At 38.9% G+C, this 27521-nt stretch overlaps 1 protein-coding gene and 1 long non-coding RNA gene across 2 annotated transcripts; one reads left to right on the forward strand and one right to left on the reverse strand.

The window, feature by feature from the left end:
• Nucleotides 1-4716: 4716 nt before the first annotated feature.
• Nucleotides 4717-11830, forward strand: LOC145822670 (uncharacterized). Its single transcript, XR_014364314.1, has 2 exons — nucleotides 4717-9694; nucleotides 11397-11830. It is a non-coding gene; the product is annotated as an uncharacterized LOC145822670 (long non-coding RNA).
• A 13598-nt stretch (nucleotides 11831-25428) lies between these two features.
• Nucleotides 25429-27118, reverse strand: LOC145821065 (uncharacterized). The gene is made up of 2 exons (XM_082917670.1): nucleotides 26806-27118; nucleotides 25429-26696 (listed from the first exon to the last, which is right to left on the reverse strand). Exons 1-2 carry the CDS (start codon nucleotides 27041-27043, stop codon nucleotides 25723-25725), a joined length of 1212 nt encoding a protein of 403 aa, XP_082773796.1. The 5' UTR covers nucleotides 27044-27118; the 3' UTR covers nucleotides 25429-25722.
• Between the last annotated feature and the right edge of the window lie 403 nt (nucleotides 27119-27521).

Here is a 27521-nt window from a genome sequence, read left to right on the forward strand (position 1 = left end):
AAAGGTAATGCTGTGTGTGTGCAGTACCATAATTGAATTTTTTTACTTCAGAAAGAGGGGAGAAGGATTTCCAAGTCAAAACATTAGTTAAAGAGAATGAAGTGACACTTGAGGACAGCACCAAAGTTACCACTTTATCTTTTGGCACCACAATCACTGGTGCTGCAAACCACTAACATTTCTACACTTTTAAACACCATTGTTCTCCATCACTGCAGCCACCCGCCACCGCAGCCACCACCAGCATGCCTCACTGCCATCCCCACCTCCACTACCGATCACCATCATCTGTGCGAGCTCCTTATTGTCATTGCATTACTGCTATCTCTATAACCACCATCGTCAACTGTCACTCTATTCTTGCCACTACCACCTCTATTAACCTTTTGGAATTCTAACTTCTTTTTCAATATAAAAGATTATGCTATATTGGATTCTATTTGTACTTTTTTTACCATTCTTATATATCTATGTTTGGATCCTTTGTCCCAAATTCCATCTCACCCTCTCCTAATGCACTAATGAATCTCAGCCGTACGATGGTTCCTCTATATTCTCATGTCTTGAGATTCCCACTACAATTGGGAGTGCATTGAGAGCGGGGGACAGGATGTTAGGGACAGAGGATCATGGCGATATATAGAAATATGAGAGAGAAATTTTAACGTAGTTGTTGCAATTCTGACATGTAGCTGTTTTACTAGATATTTTATTCACTCACATTTTAATGTCGTCAAAGTTAGTTGTGTCTTTATAGGTGGTGGCTAAATCAGAAGCTTTTTCTTTATCTACAATTCACAAGATGTGGCATGCATTATCAAACTCTTCATGTTGTCATGGAGTGGAAATCTGAATTGTCAATCTAAAAGCTCTCTTGTTTAAATTGAATTGTATTGTTTGAGGAAGCTTTATCATCTGCACTCAAGTATTTTTTTTTTTTAATTATTAAATAATTAGAGACATCTTAATATGTTGACTTATAGTAAGTTCTTATTTTACCACTCTAGATTGCCCATTTTGATTTTCCTGAACTGAATCTTAAAATTGAAAATTCAGAAATTTATTTCATTAGTTTTTATGTCAGATCATATGTATTTAGGATTGGTGTCTTGGAGAACCCATTAATGTTGGTTGTTTGATATTAGCTATTAGCTGTGCCATGATCTTTGTACTCATTTGTTAATTATAAATTTGTCATGATGTTACCAGTGAAAGGAAACCATAGACACAGGGGAACAAGACCCGAAATGGGGGGACAAAATTAAAGAAATGTGGCACGACATAAAGAGAACATTTTATGTGCCCACTGCTACAGCTAATTTTTTGAGTTGTATGAAAGAAATGATACATGCAAGTTTTTTTTTTTTTAAAGCTAAATGTCATCCAAACATTGTGAAGTTCTCATGGCTAAAAATTTTAAAACATGTTAATCATATGAAGAGATAGCATATCTACGACAATGCTAGTGATGGATATCGCTAAATGGATTTCCCAAAAATTCCTGTAGAGGAGCTCTATTTGGTTTGAGATTAAATATTTCTGCATTACACTGATTGTTGTAACTGTTATATAAGCCATGGTTGTGTGTGCAATAACATTATATTAGTAAGCTTAAAAGATAAGCCTATCTTGGTTAAGACTTAAAAGGCAGAGAACAGCAACTGCCACATGTTAACCTGACTGATGGCCGACTCATTCCCAGCTTTCTCCAGAGCTTCAAATCCTGGCCGAGTTTATTATTATTTGTTTCATACCTTCTCTTAGCTACAGGAAAAATTTGAAAATATAACTTAAAAATCAGAAATATTAGTAATAATAAACTTGGAGACAAAAACCTTAGACCAATATAAGAGAAATAAGATTCATGAGCAAATGAAAAATGTGAACAGTTAACCTCCCATTGGTTGTTAACAAATTGTTATTATCTTGGTTTGTTCATGTACTTGTTGTATTAATTGTACACACTGCAGCAAGTGTGGCATGGTCCAAGGGCAGTTTTGTGGAGATTGTTTGTCTATGAAGTTTTGTGAGAACAACCTTAGTCTTCCTATCATTGACCTTAATAGAAAAAATGTTCTTAATGATGCTATTACAACATTATTGTAAAATGATTGGCCTTCAGATGAAGGGATCATTTAACACAAGATCCATAGTGTGCTTCCTCCACTATTTCATGCCAACAAATGGCACACGAAGAAACCTGTTTAGTTTTCAATACATCAAAAGGCCATGTGCTGATAAAAAAAAAACAAATAACAATAATAAAGACAAAAGGCCATGTTCCTATTAATTAAAGAACATTGAACTCCTACCTACTAACTATATACATCTTTTTTGGTCTTTCCTATGCATGGCACACTCATTTGGTAGTAATGGTTATATCTCAGTTGTATATTTGGTGTTCCACTTACTACAAGAAATGTTGGGTACACCAGCGTTTTTGTTGTGGTGTTTTTCAAAGTGTAGCATGTTAGAAGGCATTGGTTAAATAATCACTATATTAAACACCTTCGACAACGTTTATGCAATGCGTATCAGAGTTCATTTAATGTTGTCGAAGGTGTTTAATATAGTGTTTATGGTTAGGACTCTTGCAATTTTACTTTCAAATTTTTTTGCATCCCAAATTTGTATTGCTGATCCGTTGTTTTTAATTTAAAACTTATAATTCAGATCTGAAGTTAGTATTGCAGATCTGAAGTTCAACTAAATCAAATCTCACAATATTTCAATCTCTTTTCGTCTCTCTTTTACTTCTGAAAACCCTAGATTTTGAAGGAATGGATTCTCTCTCTTTCTCTCCTCTAGGTTTTACTTTTGGAACTTATATTGGAGATCTGAAGTTTCTGTTTGAAATTTGTAATGCAGATCTGAAGATACAACTCTATCAAATCACATAGTTTCAGATTTGCATGAGATGCTAGGTGTGGTCCGTTGCTTTTCTCTGAGGTGTGTAGTGAGGCATGTGTGGTCCGTTGTTTTTTTATTTTATTTGAAATATTGATGCCTATCATTTAATCTATGCTCTGCTTTATCTTAGCTCAATATTAAAGGTCTTATGTTCTTCAACTGTTTTATGTAAAAAAAAAAAAAAAATTATTATTATTTTTTTTTTTTTAGCAGCTGTCCTTGTTTTGTGGGTGGTATATTAAAGGTCATATACTGGATGGATGTCATCTCCAATAGTTGGGTATGTTCTTTATACAGAAATCAAACCCTTTTAAATTATCCAATTGTGAATGGAAATGAGCAAACCAGTCACTAGCACTATTTAATCAAGTTGAACAAGCTCAACTTGTTTGTGGGTGTGCTTAAATGTAAAAGAATGTAAAAATTATTAAATGTTTTTGAGGGCAAACATCCTCATAATAATTCAAAGTTTTTTTTTAATTTTATTTAAAGATTAATAAGAGATGAAATTTAGAAAATGGATTGTGCATTTTTTGTTTTTTATTTTTTTATTTTGGAAGATTGAGTGCAATTCAGCTCCTGACCTATTTAATGGTAATTGACGCTTTTATGTTTTTATTTTCAATCTCTGTATGTTCAATCTTAATACTTTTTTTTTACAAGAAATCTTGAGCAGTGCTCTGGAAATTATATTGTTTTTTGGACTCAATTTGATCCTTTTCTTCTCCCACCTAGGGCTATGTTCTTCATTGGTTAGGGCTGTAGATTGCTCTGAAGGGGTTTTCTGTGATACATCTCTGAGATTATGATAAATTTGCTTATTGTGATGATACTTCCGCTTATCAGGTCATATATGGAGCAGATCATGATATAATGTGGCTCCAAAACGACTTTGGCATACATATCTGCAAATTGTCTGACACCGGGTAGGTCTTTGTTTTCCTGTGAGGTTATTGATCAAATGAAGCGTAAATGAGAAGGAATAATTTTTATACAGAATTTTTATCTTTTTTCCTAATAGAGTAATTCTATACAAACATAATTTTTATGCGGAGTTTTCATAGGTTTTTTGCGGTCCTTTCATTTCAAGCCAAAACCCCTCATTGCAGTCCATAATTAAAAAAAATGCCACCGCCTCATCATTTTTGATGGATTTTCTCTGTAAAAAAAATTTTGTGTGTCATTTTCCTTTTTCATAATTAGAAAAGTAATACTCAATCTTTAGAATGCTGCAGAGCCCCCCATTTTGTGACCTTTGAACAAAGCCTCATTGTTGTTTTGTACATTTTTTGTCATTCTCTGGATACAAAACCCCCTCACTAGAAGCTTTGCAAAGGCTTTGAGAAAAGTTCAAATCAGGTGTTAGATATGCAATTTGGAGTCTCCCTCACAAGTTTGAAGTTGGTAGGTATTGGCAATGGGTATCACCTTAGTTTTTCTTCACTTAATTGTTTAGAACTGCATATTTGATATAGGAAACAAGTTTGCTAGCCCTTGTCAATTGAAATGTGGTTATTTTTGAATTAATTTGTAATAGCCCCCTTTCCTGCTCTAAATAGCTTTGGGTTTTTCAAGTTTCTATATTATGCTGTCAGTTTTTATTTTATTATTTTTTTAGATGTATTGCTCTACGGAAACATAGTACAACAAGGAATTGTGAATTGTGATTTTGATGATGTCATATTTTGCTATGGTGTTTTCTTTGACTTCCTTACAGGTTGCTGCATATTCAAATGGCCATGCGAAAGTGTATGAGCTCCTAGATCCACTGGAACTGAAGACTTGAGGTGATCTTTGTAATTCTATACTATTACAACTCTGCAAATATAATTGTATGTTACTTTTATTTTCATGTCAGTTGGAAAGCCAAGTCTATATTAGACCTTGCAGCATTGGTGTCTGTTAATTGCATACTACTGTAATGGCACAAAACCAAAACATCGATTTAGATGGGGTTAGTCATAATTGTAAATTGTAGATATGTATTTTCTTGACATATCAGTTTTCACCATTTTAACCACTTCTCAATCTAATATATTAGAGTCCCAAACTAGAATTTAATAAAACATAATCAGAAGGAATCGTCAACTAATGACAATGTGAAAATGTCAGAATAGATCATCAAACTTTTCCTGGCACTATCTAAAGTCTAAACATGCTGATGCAACCCCCTACATACCATGGGAATAAATTATTACTTGGTCTACATCTTAAAATTCAATAAATGAAGGAAGGTCTGATACTCAGTTTGGTTTTGTTTTCAATTTTCATAATCTGAAAACAGAGAGTTTATTTTGAATGTCTAGTCTCTTCTAGGTCTTTTCATATCTTAATTCTTTGAGAAATAAGAGCAAAGGAAATCAATTTGTCTTGAAAGTTGGAACCATTTTAGCTCTAGCAAATGGGGCTTTGTTTATCTTACTAATGTTAGTTGTTGAGCTGCTTTAATTTTTATCAATCCTCATAGTGATTCTTTATTGATATGTGATTGGTTTCCTAACTGCCTACGCCAAACTTAGACAATTACAAATTTTTACATTGTAGTTGTCTGTATAATTTATTTATTTTTTTTTTGACTTTTTAGGATGCAAAATTAGTAATTAAGTTTTTGTATTCAAATTTTGCTAATATATACAATTTGTATTTTTAGAATTGATTGTTGATGTAACATTACACACAGAATCGGCTACAAAACTTACTATAGAATCATGTGTTGCAAAGTTTTTGTGGTTGGTTTTGTGAATAATACTTCTCTAACATTCTTTTTATTTACGTGAGCGTTTCTTTTTTTTTTCCCTTTTTTTTTTTTTTGAAAAAAGAGAGATACATAATGGTAAGTATCTTATGTTTTTACTAAGAGAGTTATAGAATGAAGAAGGCTTTTTGTATATATAATGACAAAATTTCTTTTCTCTTCATATTTAACAGTTGATGCTGTGATAGAATTTACTCTTCTTTCTTCTTTTTTTGGGGTCATTTTTTTGTTTTGCTACAGAGATGGGAGAGTATGGAGAAGTGTACAAGACTCATAAGTATTTTAGTCCATAGTTAAAGTGCAAAAGTATGGAAAACTTAGATTAGGGTTAGAAAGAAGGAGAGAAGAACAAGGAGAAGAAGTTTATTAAACGTATGTTTTAGGCTTGTATAATAAACTTAAACCATCAGCAAATATTTATATGAGATACAATATAACCAAATGACCATAATACTCTTACTCCACACAAAAAAAATAACATATGACTACATATTCTAACACTCCCTCTTAAGCTGGAGCATAAAGATCGAATATGTCCAACATGGCATAGAGACTAAAATGAAGAACGAGCAAGGGATTTGGTGAGTATATCACCCAATTGATCATCAAAGTAAACATTTGGTGTCACAAGTTGCATATGCAACGACAAATCCCAGATGAAATGACAATCGACCTTAATATGCTTTGTATGCTCATGAAACACGGGGTTATTAGCAATGAAAATAGTGACTTGATTATTTTTCACAGCACATGCTCATAAGAGTGGGAACACGAATACCGAAATCCTGCAAAAGAGAACAAACCCATAACATCTTGGAGACAGTATGAGCCATGACACCATACTCAGTCTCAGCACTCGAACAAGTAACAACTGGTTGTTTCTTGCTAAACCAAGTAACAAGATTACCCCTAATAAAGGTGCAATATCTAGGTGCAAAACGACGAGTGCCGGCCCAATCAGCATCACTAAAGCCAATTACAAACAAGGAAGAAGAAGGATAATAGAGTAAACCATAACCTGGAGCACATTTGAGATAACGCAAGATACGACATACAACATCAAAATGGGTTTGACGAGGAGCATGCATAAATTGGCTAGCAATACTCATAGCATAAGTAGTACCTGAACGAGTGACAGTAAGATAAATCAACTTCCCAACTAAACGACGATATGAACCAGTATCTAGAAACTACTGTCTAGTCTCACCATCAAGTTTAACTGAGAGTCCATAGGATTATCACTCAAATGAGTGCCCAGGAGACCAGTCTTAGAAAGAAGATCAAGAACATACTTGCGTTGAGAAAGAAATAAACCCCGAGAGGATCAAGCAATCTCAATCCCAAGAAAATACCGCTGATGACCCAAGTCCTTTGTGTGAAATTGTTTTCCCAAATAAAGCTATAGATCAACAATACCAATGGAGTCATTGCTAGAGATGATGATATCGTCTACATAGACAATGAGAACATTAACCCCAATATAGATGAGTTGCGAACAAAAACAGAGTGATCAAAAGTGAAACGGTGGAACCCATATGCAAGGACAACGGTACTAAAACGATTAGACCAACGAAGAGGAGATTGCTTAAGACCATACAAAGCCTTCCTTAACCAACAAACCATATGCTCTCTGCTAGGAACAATATAGCCAGAGGGCTGATCCATATAGACCTCGTTGAGATCTCCATAAAGAAAGAAATTCTTTATATCAAGCTAATATAAAGGGCAAGACTGGCTGACAGAAACAAAGAGTAGAATCCAAATAAAATTAAGTCGAGCCACAGGGGAGAAGGTCTCCAGATAATCAATGCCATAGGTTTGAGTATAACCTTTGGCCACTAGACGGGCTTTAAGTCGCTCAACAGTACCATCAGGAAGATACTTGAAAGTATAAATTCAACGACAACCACCAATAGGTTTCCCAGAAAGAAGAGGTGTAAGTTCCCCAAGTCTGATTTGATGAAGAACACTCATCTCCTCATCCATAACATGTTTCCAACCCGACATGGAAATAGCCTGTTGATAAGAAGATAGAATGGAAAGACATGACAAGCTACAGGCAAATGAGTAAAAATTAGGGGAAATACTAGTATAAGAAACAAAATGAGAAATAAGATGCTGAGTACAAGCATGTTTACCTCGGCGCAATGCAATAGATAAATCATCATCAGATGGCACACGTAGAGAAGGGGCATGAACCTCAGATAAAGAAGATGAAATAGTCGGGCCATAAGAAACCACGCAATGAGCTTTGGACCACTGATAAACCTATAGAGGAGATAACAGAGAATACTCTAAACCGATGGAAGAGGACAGGGGAACAAAGGGTACTGGAAGAGTAGGAGTGGGAAAAAAAGGGCTTCTTCTCACGACAACAGATAAGATCATTCGACAACCGCTGACGAAATGACAAAAAAAAAAAAAAAAAAAAAAAGACTCAAAAGGGTATCATCGACACTAACAAAGAACCGACGAGAATCGGGATGATACCATCGATAACCTTTCTGTGTGCGGGAGTAACCTAAAAAAACACATTTGCGAGCATAGGGAGATAGCTTATCTAGCCCCGCATTAAGGACATGGATAAAGGCAACAAAACCAAAAACACGAGAAAGAGAAAATGGGAAACAATTGGAATATAACTGAGAGAAGGGAGACCGGTTCTATAAAATGGTGGAGGGCATGTAGTTATTAAGGGAACAAGCAGTAAGCATAGCATCACCACAAAACTGTTTGAGAACATGCATGTTAAACATTAAGGTCCGGGCAACATCTAGCAAATGGCAGTGTTTCCGCTTAGCAACACAGTTTGTTGGAGGCTGAGACACATGATTTAAACCAGGAATAACTAATTTAAGCTTGGCCAAGGATGGATGACCCAGACAGAAATGCCATTGTAAGGGAGAAATCCAAACAGCAGAACTAGAAGAATGAGAACTAGCAGTGTCCAAAAAATGTAAGTCATCCTTCTCATGGCCCAAACCAATCATTTTCTTGGTTTAAGAGGTCTTGTAAACACATGAAAAGGGAGAAAAGGTTACAAAACAATTGAGAACTTTAGTTAATTGACTAACAACAAGCAAATTAAAGGGAAAAGAGTTAACATGAAGACTAGAGGGTAAGGAGAAGGATGGAGTGGGCTGAAGAGGGCCTTGGCCATTGACAAGTCGGGAGGAGCCATCAGAGCTACACATGTATCACCTATATATACTGCTATATTACATCAAATAGCTATTAGGTGGATATAACCAACTGTAATGTTTGGAGTGATTTCAAACACGTGAATTGCTGCATGCCCATTGAATTTAATTTTTTAAAAATCTTTAGTTTTTTTTTTTAGTGCATTTGACTTAGTCTTTGATTGGTCTCATGCTATTGATTTTGGTAACAACCACTCCACTTAATAAACACTGTAACATTGATATTTACTTGTTTTTGTTTTCCATTTCTGAGCAATACGGTATATGTTACATGCTGTGTTTTGTTTATCTTAAATTTGACTTTGCCTGTATTTTTGCTTGATGTTAAATATTCCAAGGGAGATGAGGCGTTTTTGCTTGATGGGATATTTGGTGGTGGTGATGGTAGCCACACTACAAGAAAAGTTAGATATGGTGGCATATTTATACCGGCATTTTGGAAAGCGCTACACATTAGACATCATTTTTCCAAAAAAAAAAAAAAAGCATGTATTCTTACAAAATAATCGGAAAGACGTGCCGCGTGGTCACCTAATTAAAATTATATTTTATTTCAGCTATATGTATAGGTCGCGTGTTTTTTCAGCTACCAACTCTCATAAATGGTTAGGGTTTTGAAAAATCCGACTCAAATTCTCTCTCTATGCCTGTGTTCTTCCTTCTCTCTTCACTTTCATTTCCACTCAGTTATTGGACCAGCTCTACTCCATTGCCATTGGAGGGATTGTTGCAATTCTAGTGAATGTGTTCATTTTTCCTGTATGGGTTGTAGAGCTGTTACCCAAGGAGCTAGTTAGGAGCTTTAATGTAGTGGCTGATTCAGTTGAAGGTAAACTACTTTGACAACTACTTTCATTATAAGATTTTGTTTACTTTTCAAAGGTTCTGTTAAAAAATTTCATTTTGGTAATTTTAGAATGTGTCAAGAAGTATTTACAACTACTTTCATTATAAGCTTTTGTTTACTTTTTAAAGGTCCTGTTAAAAAATTTCATATGGGTAATTTTAGAATGTGTCGAGAAGTATTTAGAAGAGGATGGATCTGACCATCCAGAGATGAGTTTACTAGGTGCCGTTTGGTAACACTTACGTTTTCAGTTTTCTGTTTATATTTACAAAAATTTAAAAAACTCAAATAAAAACCTGTTTGGTAAAATTTTTGATTTATAAATCAGTGGTCTCAGTTTATAAATTTAGCCAAAAAATGAAAACACAAAAAATGTGTTTCTATTTTGAGTTTTCAGTTTTTTTTTTATCACTCAACATTAGCCACCACCCGCCACCATTTTCGCTTTTTGTTTTGATGTCATTACATGCATTACATATATAGTTGGACTTATTTAGAGTGAAGAATGTCAAGTTTGATTACACAAAAAATAGAAAAGGAAAAAAAAAACAAAGCATGAATATTATGACAATTCAAACAACCTTGCAAAAAATATATATTTAAAAAAAAAATCAGAGCCTATATGAAACGAGATCAGTTACTACCAGAAGCATGAATCTGTTTTACTAATTGTCTGGTTCTTGTTTTGGAGTAATGTATGAAAAGAAATTATAAACTAAGGCCATGTTTGTTTGGGTGGATATAAGCTTGGGATTGGACTAATAGTCCAATAAAATTATTAATCCGATGTTTAGTTAAACAATTGAAGTATGGACTAATTATTTTAAACTTGACTATTAGTTAAGATAGGATACATAATCCAACGGATTTGTAATCCTAGGACTATTAGTCATAGGAATGCTAATCCAGTCCGCCCAAACAAACATGGGCTAAGGGTCCATGCCATAGCTGTGGCTATGTAGGTGAGAAATTTTGCAATCATTGGAAGACAATATTATATCTTTTTAGATTTTAATCTGGAGAAGATTGTCTTTATGCTTTCATATGATTTTGCAATTTTTCCCCCCTTGTTATGTAGTTTAGTTTTGCTGGTATTGAATATGAATGTTTACATTCTACTTTTAATTAAAATCATTGGGCTCGAATTTGAGCCATTTGAAGTCAAACTCAAGACCATCCTCAGTTCTTCGTACAAGTAGTAGAAGGTCCAAGAAGGCCCTTGGATTCTTATGCACTATCCTGTAAAAAAATTCAATGGATTTGATGAGGTATACTTCAATTTTCTCATAGTGTTCAGTTTCAAGGGTTCTATTTGGTTGGATTTGGATATTTCCTACGAGTGTATGTTTTTTGGGCTGAAGAAATGAACTTGGTTTAATAGTCTGAAAGTTTTGGATGTGTTTGGCAACATAAATTCAACTCATGGCTTTTGTTTTGAAACTTAAAAAAGGGTGAAATTCAGCTCAACTAGGGATGTATCTGTATATGCTACACTGAGTGGAGGTTTTATATACTCTGAAACAACAATTAAAAGTTTATTTTTTCACTTCAAAATCTTGATATATTGTATCAGCTATCCTACAGGACTATCAATTCTTTGTTTAGTTATTATTTCATTGTTGGTAAGCTTGATAAAGAGTTCCATTTAACTTTTTTTTGTTTGTCCCTTTTTTTTTTTTTTTAGTACAGAGAAAATCTGAAATTTGGCATTCGGCTCATGCAGATGAAACTGTTCTGTGAGAATTTTGATGATGGGTTTAGTGGTTTCAAGATGATAACTAGGTTTTGCTGGTAGGCACTCCAACGGTCCCAAAAGATCTAAAATGTGAAAATATTAGGCAATTTATTTATTTATATATTGGTATAGAGCTTCTCTAATGGATTATGTTTTTAGGCAATTGACAATTTTTGTGTATTAAACTACTCTTAACGGATTTGTTGCATGCTGATGGATTCAGACTTGCTGCTATCAGAAAATGAAAATTCTGATTGATTATCGCTTATAATGAATACTCTGAGATTTCTTATTATAAATTTTCTTATGGAAAAATGTACATGGAGACTCGTTATGGTTTATATTTTATCATTTGAGAATGATAATGGCATATATTTTGAAAATGGAGACTCCTGTTATGTTTAATTTGAATCCAGTTTTATTATGTTTTATATATATATATATATATATAAAGGGATCAAAACAACACAGATGTTGTCAGATTATGTAGTCAACGTTAGGAATTAGTGGCGTTTGAGAAAACATAGTCTAACAACGTCATAAAAATAAAACAACATGCGGCACAATGCATTGAATGCCACCTTAACTTTTAAGTTGTCAAACCACCTCTAAGAAAAGAGCACGGTACTTCAAATATTAATCAAACCATGGGTTGCTTTCAGACCTAAAGGGGGGCGCTGGAGAGTTTCTCCCTGTAACACTCCAAGTTTTATTACCCGAATAATATTATCAATTTTATTATTATTATTAAAGTCCATTTCCATAATAACAAATGTAGAAACAAGATAAAATAAATAAAACAGATGATGTTATCTCTCTTGATTATACAAGATGAAATGTTCAGATACAATCAATTACAATATCCTTAAACTTACGTTGATGAATATACAACAAATAAAATAAAATAGAAGGAATTAACCCTCTCTACAAGACATTATCATTACGCCTACAAATAAAAGGCCTCGCGGCCAACAATAAAGAAGATCTCTACTCCAAAGAACTCTCTCAAGCCTGCACATGTAAAATATTCAATAACGTGGGAAAAACATATATACAGTCCAGTGGGAATCCAATGATTCTAAGCAATAGCATCCTATAGATATATATATGAGTATGAATGCTACAATTGTAAATATATAGGTAGTGTTCTCTTTTACAAGCAAAATATACATACATAAGTATATATTTTTCCAAAAGTTCTTCTTTGCATTTCAAGAAACTCATTTCTTATCTTTGCGATTGCTCATTAATAATTCAAAACAATTTCCTCTACTTTGTTTATTTTCGAAAACTAGTCCACGACAATCAATTTTGTTATCGTTCTATTCAATTAAGTCAAGGAACTTTCACACAATTAGCAATCTAAATGTTCAAGTTATTACTAAGATCTCACAGTCACCTATCAATATAATACACAAGTTATAACTCCAACATATTACAACACTAACGCAATTACACGTTAATCATCTACAAATCCAATTCACTATATTCCATAAAACATCTCCCATGTTTTTTGGCCATAAGCACAGGGGCAAAAAAGGCACCCACAACAACAGAAATATCACATCACACAACCTAGCTTCGTCAAGCCACATACTACCACTTTACCAAGTACTAGCTGGAGGGAACTTAGAACCCATCATTAGAAGCATAAACTACTTTACCAGGCACTAGCTAGAAGGAAATTGGAACATCTCATTCGAAGCGTAACCATCACAACACAATTTATTGAGCATGAACCGAAAGGAAACTGGAACCTATCTCAAAGTGCCATGCTGTATCGGTGGCTAGCCGGAAGGAAAGTGGAACCTCCATATAGCCCAAAAAGGCACACGCTTTACCGGGCGCAAACTAGAAGGAAAGCAGAACGTATGTCAATGCGCCACGCTTTACCGGGTGCTAACCAGAAAGAAAGCGAAACCTCTATATAGCACTTTCGCCATCCGGTTCAACATGTTTCAACAATAACTTAATCTATGCCAAATAATCAATAACACCAAACAAGTGTAATCTATTCAACAACAATCAATATCATCCCTCTACCAATGGCCAAGAACAAAAACCCTAAGCAATAAATGATATAAATTCATAAACTAAAACAATATGATTCTCATAATCTCAATATCATCCATATTGACCAAACTTAAATTAACCAACACACTATCACATAATTTCTGTAATTAATTCCATTAATCCCAATCATTAACAATATCAACATATCTAATTTCATGACAAATGTTTATTTCTTTCCCTTATCTTATCATATCTTATGTTCCACAATATTCAAGATGCCTCAACAATTATTTGAACACTAGATTACAAATTAAGGCTTTTCGTTTTAAACATTATAAACATGTTCCACTAGCTTACAATTTTAATAATCAACAATAAAGCATAAACTTAAACCCAATTACTCCGAAACCTTAACCCTCATCTATATGCTTTTCAAAATTTCATAACAAATCATATTTTTATGCAATAAAAACTACCATACATTTATCTATAGTAATGTATTGAAAAGAAACAAAGGAATCTCTACCTCTTGAAGCGAATAAGAGAAATCTAGGAAAATCAATGTCGATGAAATCACAAACTAGTTGGCTCAAAAGAAAACTTTTGTCGCACTCTACGTTTTGCTACGGTGAGATTTGGCTTAAAAGTAGATCAAACCAAGGATTGAAGAGTTTAGGAGCTCAACAATGGTCGAAAGGAAGGAGGGAGAGAGAGAAGCAAAAAAAATGGGTAGTTGACACGCACTCAGGTCTTAAATAGACAGACCATGGCAAGCGCGATTGACACAATCGTAAGCACAACCTAACCATCGCAGGCACGACCATGAAGGTTGCGGGCAAGCTCGTGGGCACCAGCGGTTTCCACAGACAAAGTATTAAAAGGGCATTTTGGTCGTAAGCTCTACCTTGGTGCTCGCAGGCGCGAACACCACGTAAGGAAATTTTGGTTTTGCTGCTTTGAAGCTATTCCAAAGGCGTCAGGATCCTCTGGAGTAGAACTCCTACAGTGATCTCTTAAAGTAAAAAATCCAACGGTTGAAAATAAACCTCACCAAAACAACGTCGTTTTGGTGAGAATTTCAAAGAAAACAAAAAAAAAAAAATTCAGCTTTAATTCAAAACTTCAAAGGGTTCTGCAAATATGAAGCATTAGAGGGAGAGAGAGAAGGGCTGAGAGGAGGAGCACAACATCACCGCCCACTGACCAGATTTCGAATAGTTCTCGACTGGCGGGGCAGCAGATTGAAGATAAAATGAGTCACCCCCCTCCCTGGCGGGGCAGCAGTGACAACAGCGGTGATCTGGTCAGTGATCTGGAGTTTCCATCAAAATGGGTTTGGTCTCGGGTGTGTTCTTGGTCAGTGGGCTCGTCGAGAACTATTCGAAATCTGGGTGTGTTAATGGAGCTGAGAAGTGTTTTGAGGAGTGCTTGGTTTTGGATTCTGTGGTTTGGACGGCCATGATTAATGGGTTTGTTTGGAATGGATTGTTTGATAAGGGTAGAGAGATTTTTATGGGTATGAGGGGTTTGGGTTTGGAATTGAATGAGTTTAGCTTGACTAGTGTGCTTGGTGCTTTGTTTGAGGTCAAAGAAGGTGAGCAGATTCATGGATTCAGTCTAAAGATGGGTTTTTTATGTGGCTGTTCGACTAATTCGACTAATTTCATGTTTGATGAAATTCAAAACTTGACTAGTGTCCTGCTCCTCCTCTCTACCCTTCTCTCTCTTTCTCTCTCTCTCTCATGCTTCATATTTAAAGTTGAATTTTTTTTTTTTTTGAAATTTACTCACCAAAACGACGTCGTTTTGGTGAGATTTATTTTCAGCCATTGGATTGTTTACTTTAGGAGATCACTGCAGAATTTCTACCCCAGAGGATCCTGACGCATTCCAAAGAGTTCCAGGGTCAAATCTCAACAAGGTAAGGGGAAAGTCAACCCACAAAACAAGTGCAAAGCCCAAATAGAAAGTCAAAAAGGGTCGAGTTTCGAGCCGGGCCACTACAACACTCTCTAGGTGATTTTTGGCGCCCCTCTAGCAACTTTCTGTCATATATGTAAGTTTCCAAAACGGGAAAAGTTAGGGATTATGAAAATTTTGTCATGAAAATGATCATGAAAAATTTATGATCTTTGGATTACTTTGATTAGTGTGTGGTGCTTTATTCTAAATGTAATCCAAGGGTCACGAAGCTTTCATGATTATTTTCATGAAAGGTTTTTCATGATACCTAGCATTGCTGTTCCAAAACACTCTCAAGGTGTAGATCTGAATTTTTTATACTTAAGAAGAGGGGTTTGAGAGTTTTTTCCCTGATTTCGATATGGATTTTTAGATTTTTAGATTTTTGACACTTACAATGGTTCCTTCTCTCAATTCTCCTCCTATACTATTATAGGTGTTCTTTCTCTACAACTTCAATTTTTTGCTGTAACCGAAGTACGGTAGCAATGACTCAGCATAGTTGGGAAACGACAACGAAGATGGCGTCAACGGTGACGACGGATTCAATGCAAATCTTGCTTTTACAAGTCACATCTATGAGAAGATCGATGGTTTTCCCTGAATCATAACTGTTTATTTTTATTTTTATTTTTTATTTTTTTTTTGCGACTTTGTATTTTGTTGTTTGCAATTCTTGTTAGGTTATTTGTTTGGCTCTTTAGGGTATTATTATTTTTATTTTTCTTGATCTATATGTTGTTTACTTTTATTTTAGTATAACTGCTTTATATATTTTTTTAAAAAAAAAAAATTTATCAAATCGTAATTTCTAATAAAACGATTGCTTTAAAAGGCACTTACAATTCCGCCCCTAATATTTTCATTTATATTAATAATATCATTTCTCACTATCATTGCATCAATAATTTTTTATTGTACATGACCAAACTATCTTAACATGTGTGCTTTTATCATTTCACGAATATATTATGTAAGGGGGCTAGACCACAAATTGGCTTTTAAAAGAATGAAGTATGATGTCAAGATGAACCAAAAATGATGCTGATGGACTTATTTTGATGTAGATCATATTTTTTCAAACAACATTCGTGAAAAGATTGGTAGTTTTTCTAGAATAACTGATTTTTTTGACAACTTTTGTAGTTTATAATTTGTGTGGGATTTCTTGTTTGGCCTTTTGAGACTTCCTTCTTGTTGTTGAATCTGTATATATTTTAATTTTAATATAACTGCGATATAAATATTCTCTAAAATATATATGACACCAAAAGGAACCAAGTATCATGCTAAGAAAAACTTGCATTCACAAGAAGACAACAAGGTCAGCTAACACCTAGAACAGCAAAGGAGGCATCAAATAAGTCCAAATACCAATCAAGGCAACAAATAATCAAGTTAGGATTGAGATCCTCTCCGTTACATAGTTACTACCATCATATTAACGTGGTGGACTTACTAAAAGCTAAACCAACTAATCTAAATAAGACAACTTAATATGTCATGCAAGGGCAGCATATCAAAATACAAAGAACGAACAAAATATATCAATAAATAGAGGCAAGTAATATTGGTGAAGTCCTCGTATGATTGTGAAAGTTGTCATAGACAGGGCCGGCCCTGGCCTAAGGCCGGTTAGGCTTGTGCCTTCGACTCCAAAATTTTGGTCCCTAAATTTAGTAAAATTTTGGTCCAAAAATAGGGTCCCTAAATTTAATAAAATGTTATAGGTCCCAAAATATTTTATTGAGTCCATGTATAGTTTAGCCCAAATTTATTTATAAGTGTAGTTTGATCCATATTTATTAAAATGAAAATATATATTAAAAAAAAAGTGTTTGGGCCCAAGAAGAACAATATATACAATATATGGGCCCTATTTATTTTTATTTTTTTACCTTCTTTATCTATTAGATTTTAGTAGAACAAATAATTTTGTCCTAATTTTTTTACTTAGGTCTTTATCAATTTTAATTGAATAATTTTTTTCTAATTTTTTGTCATAATTTTGTTTCATTAAATTGTTTTGTTTATAATTTTAATGATTATATGTGTAAGTAAATTTTTTTGTGACTACATCAAATAAAAAAGTTGTACCTTATCGTTTTGTAAGAGGGGCTAATTTGAGCCCACTAAATTATTTAGGCCTAATAGCCCAAGATTAGTGGGCCCGAATTTATCGCAAGTCCAAGAATCAGTGGGCCCAGATTTATCGCCATCAAACGGATTGAATCGCTCTAAGCCTCGAAAGGGTTCGGATCCACGAACCTAGAGACTTACTCAGGCCCGGACTCGAAAGGGTATTAGGCAAGCCTAGAGATCCGAGGCACTCGGACTCGAAAGGGTTCGGATCCACGAACCTAGAGGTCCGAAATACTTGGCTTCGAACGGATTCAGACGCAATCTAGAAGTCGCTCCGTTAATGAGTCCCAGAACACTTGCGGGCTCGGAGCTTTCCGGGATCTACGCACCAGAACCATGGGCGTAATGGAGTTCGAACAAAGGACCCGATCCCGAGGACGGTGAGTGGAGACAAATTCACTCTTCGGTTAAACTAGCCTATACCCGAGTCGAGGTGGCACGACCCCGGGGGGTCCATGAGACTCGGCAATATTTTGCGGCAGGACGTCCTCTGGGACTACCCCTGACCCTTTGGGATGATTGGGGATCATTGGTTAGGTGTGGCTAAGAAGAAGGGTTCGCCGAGGGATTGATCTCCTCTTCGGGGTTTTCTCATCCTCGGAGAAGTCACCTCCTCGGAGAAGTCATCTCCTCGGAGAGGTCACCTCCTCGGACAAGGTGGTTAGAGAGAATATCCCCCATGTGCCTTGCACATGGGCTCCATCCTACATCATGAGGTGCCTATAAATAGCACCCACCCATAGCTTTACAAGGGATGGATTTTGGAGATTTTTAACTCTTGGGAAAGAACTAATTTCCCTTCTCCATTATCAACCTTGAGAGTGAAAGTGGGAGATCCATGGGAGAGCCTTGCCATTATTCTATTCTCTAGCCATTTTGCCTTCTTCTTCACCCAATCTCTTATCTCCATCATCTCCTTTGTTGTCGTGTTCCTAAGTTGAGATTATTGAAGAATCTAAGCCTCTCATCATATTCTAGAGAATTCGAAATTGTTCTTCAAGGATCTTCGAAGATCTTCGAATTTTCCAACTCCTTTCTTGAACCCTCTCCTACATTTTGGCGACTCCGCTGGGGAGGTGGATTGGTTAATGGTCTCAACGAGATCTGGAATCCACACAACTCCAACAAGGATGGCGGGAGAAGATGAAGTTCACCAACAAGGATCCTCTAATGGTGGTGATGACAGAACCATGGCTCCAGATCAACCACTTTTACTTGAAGCCATTCAAGGACTTCAAAATACTCAGCAAGAGATTCTTACCACTCTTCAGAATCTCACTCACACCATGTTGGTGATGAGTTCTAACTTTGCACCGGCGCCAAACGGAAATCAAACTGGTGGTGGAGTTATTCCCGCCGGAGCACAAAATCAAATCCAAGGAGAAGTAGGCCCCAATTAGCCTATGGCTCATGGCAACATGGCCACAGTAACACATGCTCAAACCACAGTAGGCGGCAACAGTTTGCCCATGCCCGGGCTCCATGGCGTGCCGAGCCAAGATCCAATGGTGACTAGGGGAGTTTCTGGTGTAATGAATGGCGCTCCGACGACTGTTGGTGTCCAGGAAAACATAAGGAGCATGATGGCGCAAAAGGGAGCTCTGCCCGTACCTAATCTTGTTACGCCATCAATAAATGTTACCCAAGCACCAAACGGGCCTCCTTTGGTGCCGACAACAAATCTGCAAGCACAACCCGGTATAACGGCGCCGTGCGGTGGACTCTATGGGCCTCAATTCAATATCCCATCACCAACTGGCTTGTCTATAGGCGCTAATGGCCAGTATCGTCAAATGTCCTCACCAATGATGAATTCGCAGCACCAGAATGGCCAAGACGCCCCTAGCTCAGTCTTCGGGTACATAAGCCAAGTCCCGGGAATACAACCATCAAACTCTCTCCCTCAACAGTTTCTCACTCTCGCCGATGTGCAGGCCATGTTCGATCTCGAACGGGGCAAGAGGACCTTACCCTCTTTGCCTGATCCAGACGTCAAGCCGCCTTACCCCATTGAGATGCTGAGCTATCCATACCCTGAGGGGTATACAGTGCCGAAGTTCATCAAGTTCGACGGCAAACAAGGAAATGCCCGAGAACATGTTGTGCGATTCATCGAGACTCTAGGTATTCATGGTTCAAACCACGTCCTCCGACTGAGAGAATTCTCTAAGTCCCTCACCGACCGAGCATATAGTTGGTATGTTAATTTGGCCCCAAACTCTGTCCGAAGTTGGGAGGAAATGGTTAACAAATTCCACTCCAAGTTCTTTCAAGTGGCGGAGAAGGTGACCACACTTACATTGTGTAAAGAGAAGCAACAAGAAAGTGAAGACATCCTTGACTACGTCAAAAGGTTTCAGGACAAGGCCGTGGATTGTCATGAAGCTGTTGAGGAAAGTTATCTGGTTCAAATTTGTCTAGAAGGGGCATTGAGCAGGTACAAAATGTTTCTAGTTAACCACAAGCTACCCACCTTCTCGGCATTAATAGAAGCAGCTCGGAACATTAGCATTCCTCAAGTTCAGGAGTCCGGATTTAAAGCCAGTTACAAGACTAGTTTCAAGTCATCTCGTGGACCTATCGTTGCTGCTGCCTCTGCCCCGGATACCCGAAATTCACAAGGAGGAGGTCATAGAGGCCAGAAAAGAAAGCAATATAATGGTGAAAAGGGGAATGTTTCTTATCCATGTGGAATCGAGGAAGTGAAAGCTCTAGTTAAGGAATGGGTGGCTGACGAAGAGCTAAAATTGCCTTATGTTGAAGAAATGCCATCAAAAAAGGACCGTGAGAGCCCTGAATTTTGTGTCTACCATCGTACATTGAAACATCCGACAGAGAAGTGTTGGACTCTCAGGAAAATCTTCAGAGATAAAGTCGAGGCAGACGAATTGAGGTTCAAAAAGCGAGGGACTCAAGACATCCGAGAACAACCGTATCCTCAACACCGAGACAAGGGCAAGAATGTTGCTATGATAGCTTATGAAGGCCCAATGATCGAGGCTATCGCTAATCTCGATGACGATGACTGTTATCTGGACGACATCCTCGAGCCAGAGGGTGAGCAAGTTTACTATGGAAGTGCTCTCGATCCAGAGGGCAGAACATTTATGACTCATGGCGAAGATCCCTTTGATCCAGAAGGAGGAGAAGAATACTATGGAAGAGGAGGACACCATGTTTATGTGGCATCTTATTTTGAGGAGACCGAGGAGATGGTTAACTACGAGCCTCCAAGAGTGGAAAAACATCCGGATCACTATGCCAAAACCCTGCAAGACTGTGTAAAGTTCAAGCAGTTCTTTGACCAGCTTGGACTTTCCAGGGAGGCAAGAACGGAAATCACCAAGTCTATCATTAATATAGCCGAGGCACACCATGAGGAATGCATGTCGACTGAGGGGTCTATCCCGAGGAAGGCAAAAGAGCAATCTAGTGCCATTACTTTCTCCGAGGCTGATCGAAAGTATCCTTTTTCTCACAATCGCCCGCTTTATGTGACTGTTTTTATTAACGGGGTTGAGTTCAAAAGGGCCTTTCTAGATAGTGGAGCCTCTATCAACATTATGACTCGCGCTACTCTAGAAAAAGCTGGAATCTCTGAAGAACGCATTGTGAAGCAGCCGATAGTCATCACTGGCTTCGGTGGAGAAAGGAGAGTTACTATCGGATGCGTAACAGTTGATTTAGCCGTTGGAGAGATTCGCTCGGCCACCAAGTTCCATATTATCGATTCTGAGGCAAATTATCACATCATTCTAGGGAGGACCTGGATGCATAGATATGGGGCTGTACCATCAAGTTATCATCAGTGTGTTAAGGCTAAATGGGGAAAGAAGACGGTGACAATTCAGGCTACAGAAAGGCCGTTCGAGATCCATGAAGCTCATTATTCTGATGCCATCTACTTCACCGAACTGGCTGTCGAAGAAGTTCCCACCACCTCTAAGCCTCGAGGGGTCAAAATTCCTCGTTGGGAGGATATCAAAGATGACAAGGAGCCGATGACAGAATCAAGTAAGCGGGCGATGTCTAGACCAGAAAGTCCGCCTATTCCTCGGAAGGTGATGAAAGTTCGAGAAAGAGGCAAGATGGTGTATTATTTATGAAGGTGCGGGGAGTCGGTTTCTTCAGTCACCGACTCCGAGTCAAAAGAAGAGCCTCCTGACAATGATATAGTAATAAAGCCTGAAGTGGCTCCAGAATGTATGCAAGATGGGCCGAAGCCTCAGCCTGAACAACTTATCGAAATAGATCTGAGTGATGGACAAGATGCACCGAGGCCGGTATTCGTAAGTTCGAGCCTTAGCCCAGAAAAGCGGGAACAGTTGTTAAAGTTGATAAGCCGATACTCAGATGTGTTTGCTTGGTCATATAAGGAAATGCCCGGACTAGATCCTGACCTAGTCTCCCACTATCTTGATGTGTTCCCAAACTCCAAGCCAATTAAGCAAGCTGCTCGAAAATATCATCCAGATCTCGAAGAGAAGATTAAGGAGGAGATTGAAAAACTTCAACAGGCTGGTTTCATCCGGCCAATACAGTACCCCACGTGGTTAGCAAACATCGTGCCAGTAAAGAAGAAGAATGGCCAAATCAGAGTATGTGTAGACTTTCGAGATTTGAACAAATCTTGCCCGAAGGATGAATTCCCTCTTCCTCACATCGACACCCTCATGGATACTACCTCGGGACACCAGATGTTCTCATTCATGGATGGATTCAGTGGATACAATCAGATTAAGATGGCTGAAGAGGACGCAGAAAAGACTGCTTTTAGAACACCTCTCGGAAACTTCTTCTATACAGTCATGCCTTTCGGACTCAAGAATGCCGGTGCAACTTACCAAAGGGCTATGACTGCAATCTTTCATGACATGATCCATCATGAGATGGAAGATTATGTTGATGATCTAGTGGTGAAATCCAAGAAAGAAGAAGACCATCTCCGAGACCTTGAGAAGGTATTCAAGAGGTGCCAGAAATTCAAAATGAGGATGAATCCTCTCAAATGTGCTTTCGGGGTGACGGCCGGGAAGTTCCTCGGGTTTCTTGTACATAGGCATGGTATCGAGGCAGATGAAGACAAGGTCAAATCTATCAGAGCAATGCCTCCCCCGCATTCTCAGAAGGAGTTAAAGAAGTTCCTCGGGAAGGTGTCTTATATTCGGAGGTTTATCCCAGCACTGGCAGAGATCTCTGCGCCTTTCGGCTCTTTGTTAAAAGGAGATGCCAAGTTCGAGTGGAACCAAGAGCACCAAAAGGCCTTTGAGAGAATCAAGGCGGCCTTGACCTCGCCTCAGACCATGATAGCCCCGCAGCCCGGGGTGCCTCTAATGTTGTACCTAACTTCAACCCCCAAGTCCATAGGGGCATTATTGGTCCAAGATGTAGATGGAGTAGAACGCCCGGTGTATTACATCAGTCGGAAGATTCGAGGAGCAGAAGTCCGATATACTCCAGTAGAGAGACATTGTTTAGCTTTGGTATTCACTGCCCAAAAGCTCAGACATTACTTCCTAGCACATCAGATTCAGATTGTTACTAGAAGTGATCCAATCCGATACCTCCTCAGCAAGCCTGCTCTAACCGGGAAGGTGGCAAGATGGTTGTTAGCATTGGGTGAATTCGAGATCACATGTGTAGCCCCCAAGGCGATCAAAAGCCAAGCCTTAGCTGATCTCCTTGCCCAATTTCCAAGTGGTGACTATGAACCAGTGAATGAAGAATTAAGAGGAGAGGTGCACGCAGCTATGGCTTCCGAGGAAAGCTTCTGGACATTGAGCTTTGACGGAGCAGCAGCCGGAGGGAAGGGAGGAACCGGGATAGTCCTTACAAGCAAAAGTGGGGAAAAGTTATATTTGTCTTATAAACTGGATTTCCATTGTTCGAATAACGAAGCCGAGTATGAGGCTCTTATTTTAGGCTTGATAGCAGCTGAGAAGCACAGTATCAAGAAGATTCGGATCCGGGGGGACTCAAAGCTGATAGTGAAGCAAGTTTCAGGACAGTTCGTCTTAAAGGAGCCTGCCTTGGCCACATATCGAACAACAGTCCAAAGGCTTCTTGACAAATTTCAGAAGGTCGAAATAGAGCATGTGCCTCGCTCCGACAACAAGTTTTCAGATGCCCTCGCAACATTAGGGGCAAGAGTTGACATTCCAGAGGAAGAGGCAACAATTGTTATCAAGAAGAGAACAGAACCTTCAATAATACCCGAAGACATAGGCCTTCCGGAGGACTGGAGAGGAGAAGTCCTCGAGCAACTCAGAAGCAAAGTTGGAAAATTGACTATGGCCAAGCTTGCCCAATTCACAATTATTCAAGGTGAACTTTACTTCCGAGGAGGTACCGGATTCCTAGCCCGGTGTATTGGCCAACAAGAAGCAAGCTTCCGACTACAACAGATCCATGAAAAGTCTTGCGGGGATGGGGATATCAGTCTGTATAGAAGAATCCAAAGACAAGGTTATTATTGGCCCGAGATGGAGAAGGACTCAAATCAATTACAGAGGGAATGCCCCAAGTGTCAGTCATACATCCGGGAGGATGAGAGTTGCTTTGAAATTGATACCCCTGACTGGAGGCAAGTCTACATTGACTATCTCAAAGAGGGAACACTACCTGAGAGCCCGAGGGACATTGCACATCTCAAGAGGAGAGCGAGGCGGTACTTTCTTGATCAGGACAAGCTGTATAGAAGAAGTATTGAGGGCACTCCCCTGAGATGTCTCTCCAAGGAGGAGTCAGATCTAGTCCTCGGAAGAGCCCACGAGATTGAACATCAAGGAGGGGCTCGGCTATTCGAGCAACTTATACACCTTGGGTATTACTGGCCGACCATGGAGTCAGATGCATCCCATCACGTGAAGAGGTGCCAGACTTGTCAGAAACACGGAAATTTGATCCATGCTCCAGCTGTAGACCTGCATAGTATCCGAACGCCATGGCCGTTCCATACCTGGGCTTTTGATCTGATAGGGCCCATCTCCACATCTTCTAAGGGGTACAAGTGGATTCTCGCAGCCACAGAATTGAGTACAAAGTGGGTCGAAGCAATTCCTCTGAAGAACGCTACGGGGCCTGCAGTTGCGAACTTCATCAAGGAGAATATCATTTGCCGATTTGGAGTACCAAACACCATCCTCTCGGATAACGGCACTCCCTTCATAAATAAATATGTGAAGAGCCTCCTAGAGACTTACCAAGTGAAGCATCACAAATCCACACCCTACTATCCAAAAGGGAACGGGCAAGCGGAAGCCACAAACAAGACACTGATAAGGATTCTGAGCAAGATGATGGATGAGTTTGGGGGGACTTGGTCCGAACAGTTGATAGTAGCCCTGTGGGCGTATCGCACTTCGAAGAGAAAGCCAACTCAAGCAGCTCCTTACTCCCTTGTGTATGGGTCCGAGGCAGTGTTACCTATAGAGTTGGAAACGCCATCTGCTCGAATGGCTCTCGCCTCGGGGATGGTATTGGAGCCTCGAACCACCAGATTGGAAGCATTAGAGGAAAAGCATGACAGAGCTGCAAAAGTCATGGAAAGGTATCATGAGTCCATCGCCCGAGCCTATAACCAGACTGTGATACCAAGGAAGTTTGAAGAAGGTGATCTAGTATGGAAGATTGTAGACCCAATCATGTGAGGACAGCCTTTGCCCAAGTTTTCTCCAAAATGGGAAGGGCCCTACAAGGTGGTTGGGGCGAGCTCAAGCGGGTACTACAAACTTGTAAGGGTTGAAGACGGCTTCCGAACTGGCCCGCTCAATGCAAAGTTTATCAAGCATTACTACCCATAGTTGGACTCATCTATGTTGAAATTCATTTTCACTTTCTTACTTTCTAAAAGTTGTATTTCCCTTACGTTATGAAGAAGCTGGTTTTCTCTATGGTGCATGTTTTATCCCATCACTTACAGTGAATCTATTATACTTTCGTCAAGAAAGTTGAAGAACTAATGAGAATATTTCAGCTTTTATATGTGCATATGATTGTTCTTTCCATTGTATCATTCGAAATAAATATTTTATCAAGTAGAATGAGAAAACAATGCGAAAATATCCAAACAACAAAAATTTTGTCATTTCATTGCATTGTCCTAGATAAAACATTTTTATCGAAAGGGGCAAGAAAGTAATGATAAAAAAAAAAAAACTCAATCTTTCCTAAAGACACCCTCGAAGAAGCTGCCCGTCATATCTACATCTGGAGGACAAACAGTAGAGTGTGCCTCTAAAGTCTCCAAGGCCCGAGCATAACCCGACTCAAGTTCACGAAGAGTTGCCTTTATCTCATCTATAGAGGTGCGATAAGAGGCAAGCACAGACATAAGTTCCAGCTGATGACTGGCGTTCGAAGCTATATCCAGGCGCTTCCGAAGCCATGATAAGTCCACTTGGTGACACTCCATGTCAGAGATCCCCTGATACGCCGTCTCGACTACTTTCCCATTAAGGTCACACAACCGTTGCCTGTCCAAGCTATATAAGATAGTGGCAAAAGACTCGAGAAGAGCAGTCTGAATGAGTGGACACTGGCAAGCAAATGAAGCAAAGGTCTCCGGGTAACTTGAATGCACAAGCTGTAGAACTGAAGCAAACTCAGGAGCTACCCAATAATGGAGAAATGATACTTTGCCAGAAGCTGAAGGAGGAATTGGGGCCGGAAAGCTGCTAGTCTCAGGAATCTCCCCAATGTCTATCGGGTTAGATGAACCACCCGGAGGGGTAACTCCCGGCAGAGGTCCCGAGCCTGAGAATGCCGAACGATAAGGGGAAAGATCAAAAGCATCACTATCAATGTGGAAATCACTAAGATTCAGATCCAAAATATTCGAAGGCACTGGCGATGAAGAACCTCTGGCAGTCGTCTCAAAGGCAGGTGTCCCCCCTTGAGAAGGAGAACCGTGAGGAGTTACAAAGAGAGTCGGAGTAGAGCCCGAGGCAGGTGAAGGCAGGACCCCGGTAGCAGCTAACACTGGAGCAGAGTCCGAGGCAGGTGAAGGCAGGACCCCGGTAGCAGCTAACACTGGAGCAGAGTCCGAGGCAGGTGAAGGCAGGACCCCGGTAGCAGCTAACACTGGAGCAGAGTCTGAGGTAGGTGAAGGCAAGACCCCGTTAGCAGCTAACACTGAAGAAAAGATAAGAAGGCCTTATTAGAGGTAGGGAACAGGAAAGTCATTTAAGTAAAGATTTCTCACAGATATAAGTAAATGACAAACTTCAGAAAGAAAGATTACCAGAGGGAGAATCAATATGCAAAGCAGGGGCAACTGAAGGACTCCTAGCATCAACAAAGTCACTTGGTCGTGTAGAGACCACCTGATCGATCTCAATGTCTGATGAAGCCTGAACAGTAGCAGTCATCCCTGAAGAAGGAAGGAGGGCCGGAGGATGAGAATCACCATAAGTGCCAGAGCGAGTCTCAGAGATCTCTAGCACATCCACCTCCACACCATTCCCAGAGGCGCACCTCATCTCTACATCGCTTCTAGAAGCATGGCCCGCGACATCAATTTCTGTGGCATCAGTCCCTCCAGCAATCTCAACATCAGAACGATGAGCCCCAATAAACTCGTCACCAAGGTAGTGCTCCTCCTCAGCTATGGTAGGGCGATGATGACGCGTGCGTGGAATAAGGTCACAAAAATGATCGGAGGACTCAGCCTCATCATCATCGTCATCTATAACTGCTATACGAGGGGTGCACATCTTCACAAGTCTTGCAGACAAAGGGAGGGTGTCGTCCAAGTCTGAGTCCGGCCTGGGGGAGGCAGCATGGCCAGGAGCCACGGTACCGAGAACGTCAACAACCGCAGGATCCTACACAACATGGGCAAATAAAAGTTTTCATTTTAGAAGGTATAGTCGCAAGAAGGAAAGTAGCTTCAAATCAAGAATTTCGGGTACCTCATGAAGCCTTTTGGAAAGGCGAGGAGCGGAAGGACTGGCATCA

Source organism: Camellia sinensis, chromosome 3 (assembly GCF_055761805.1).
Source record: "Camellia sinensis isolate YWXY chromosome 3, ASM5576180v1, whole genome shotgun sequence".
Lineage (NCBI taxonomy): Eukaryota > Viridiplantae > Streptophyta > Magnoliopsida > Ericales > Theaceae > Camellia > Camellia sinensis.

Excerpts from the sequence above, each read along its gene's own strand:
- LOC145821065 (XM_082917670.1), bottom strand. The coding sequence starts at position 27,043 with ATGAGGTGCGCCTCTGGGAATGGTGTGGAGGTGGATGTGCTAGAGATC. Across the intron at positions 26,697-26,805 it reads GCATATTGATTCTCCCTCTG|TGTTAGCTGCTAACGGGGTC; the intron begins GTAATCTTTCTT and ends TCTTTTCTTCAG.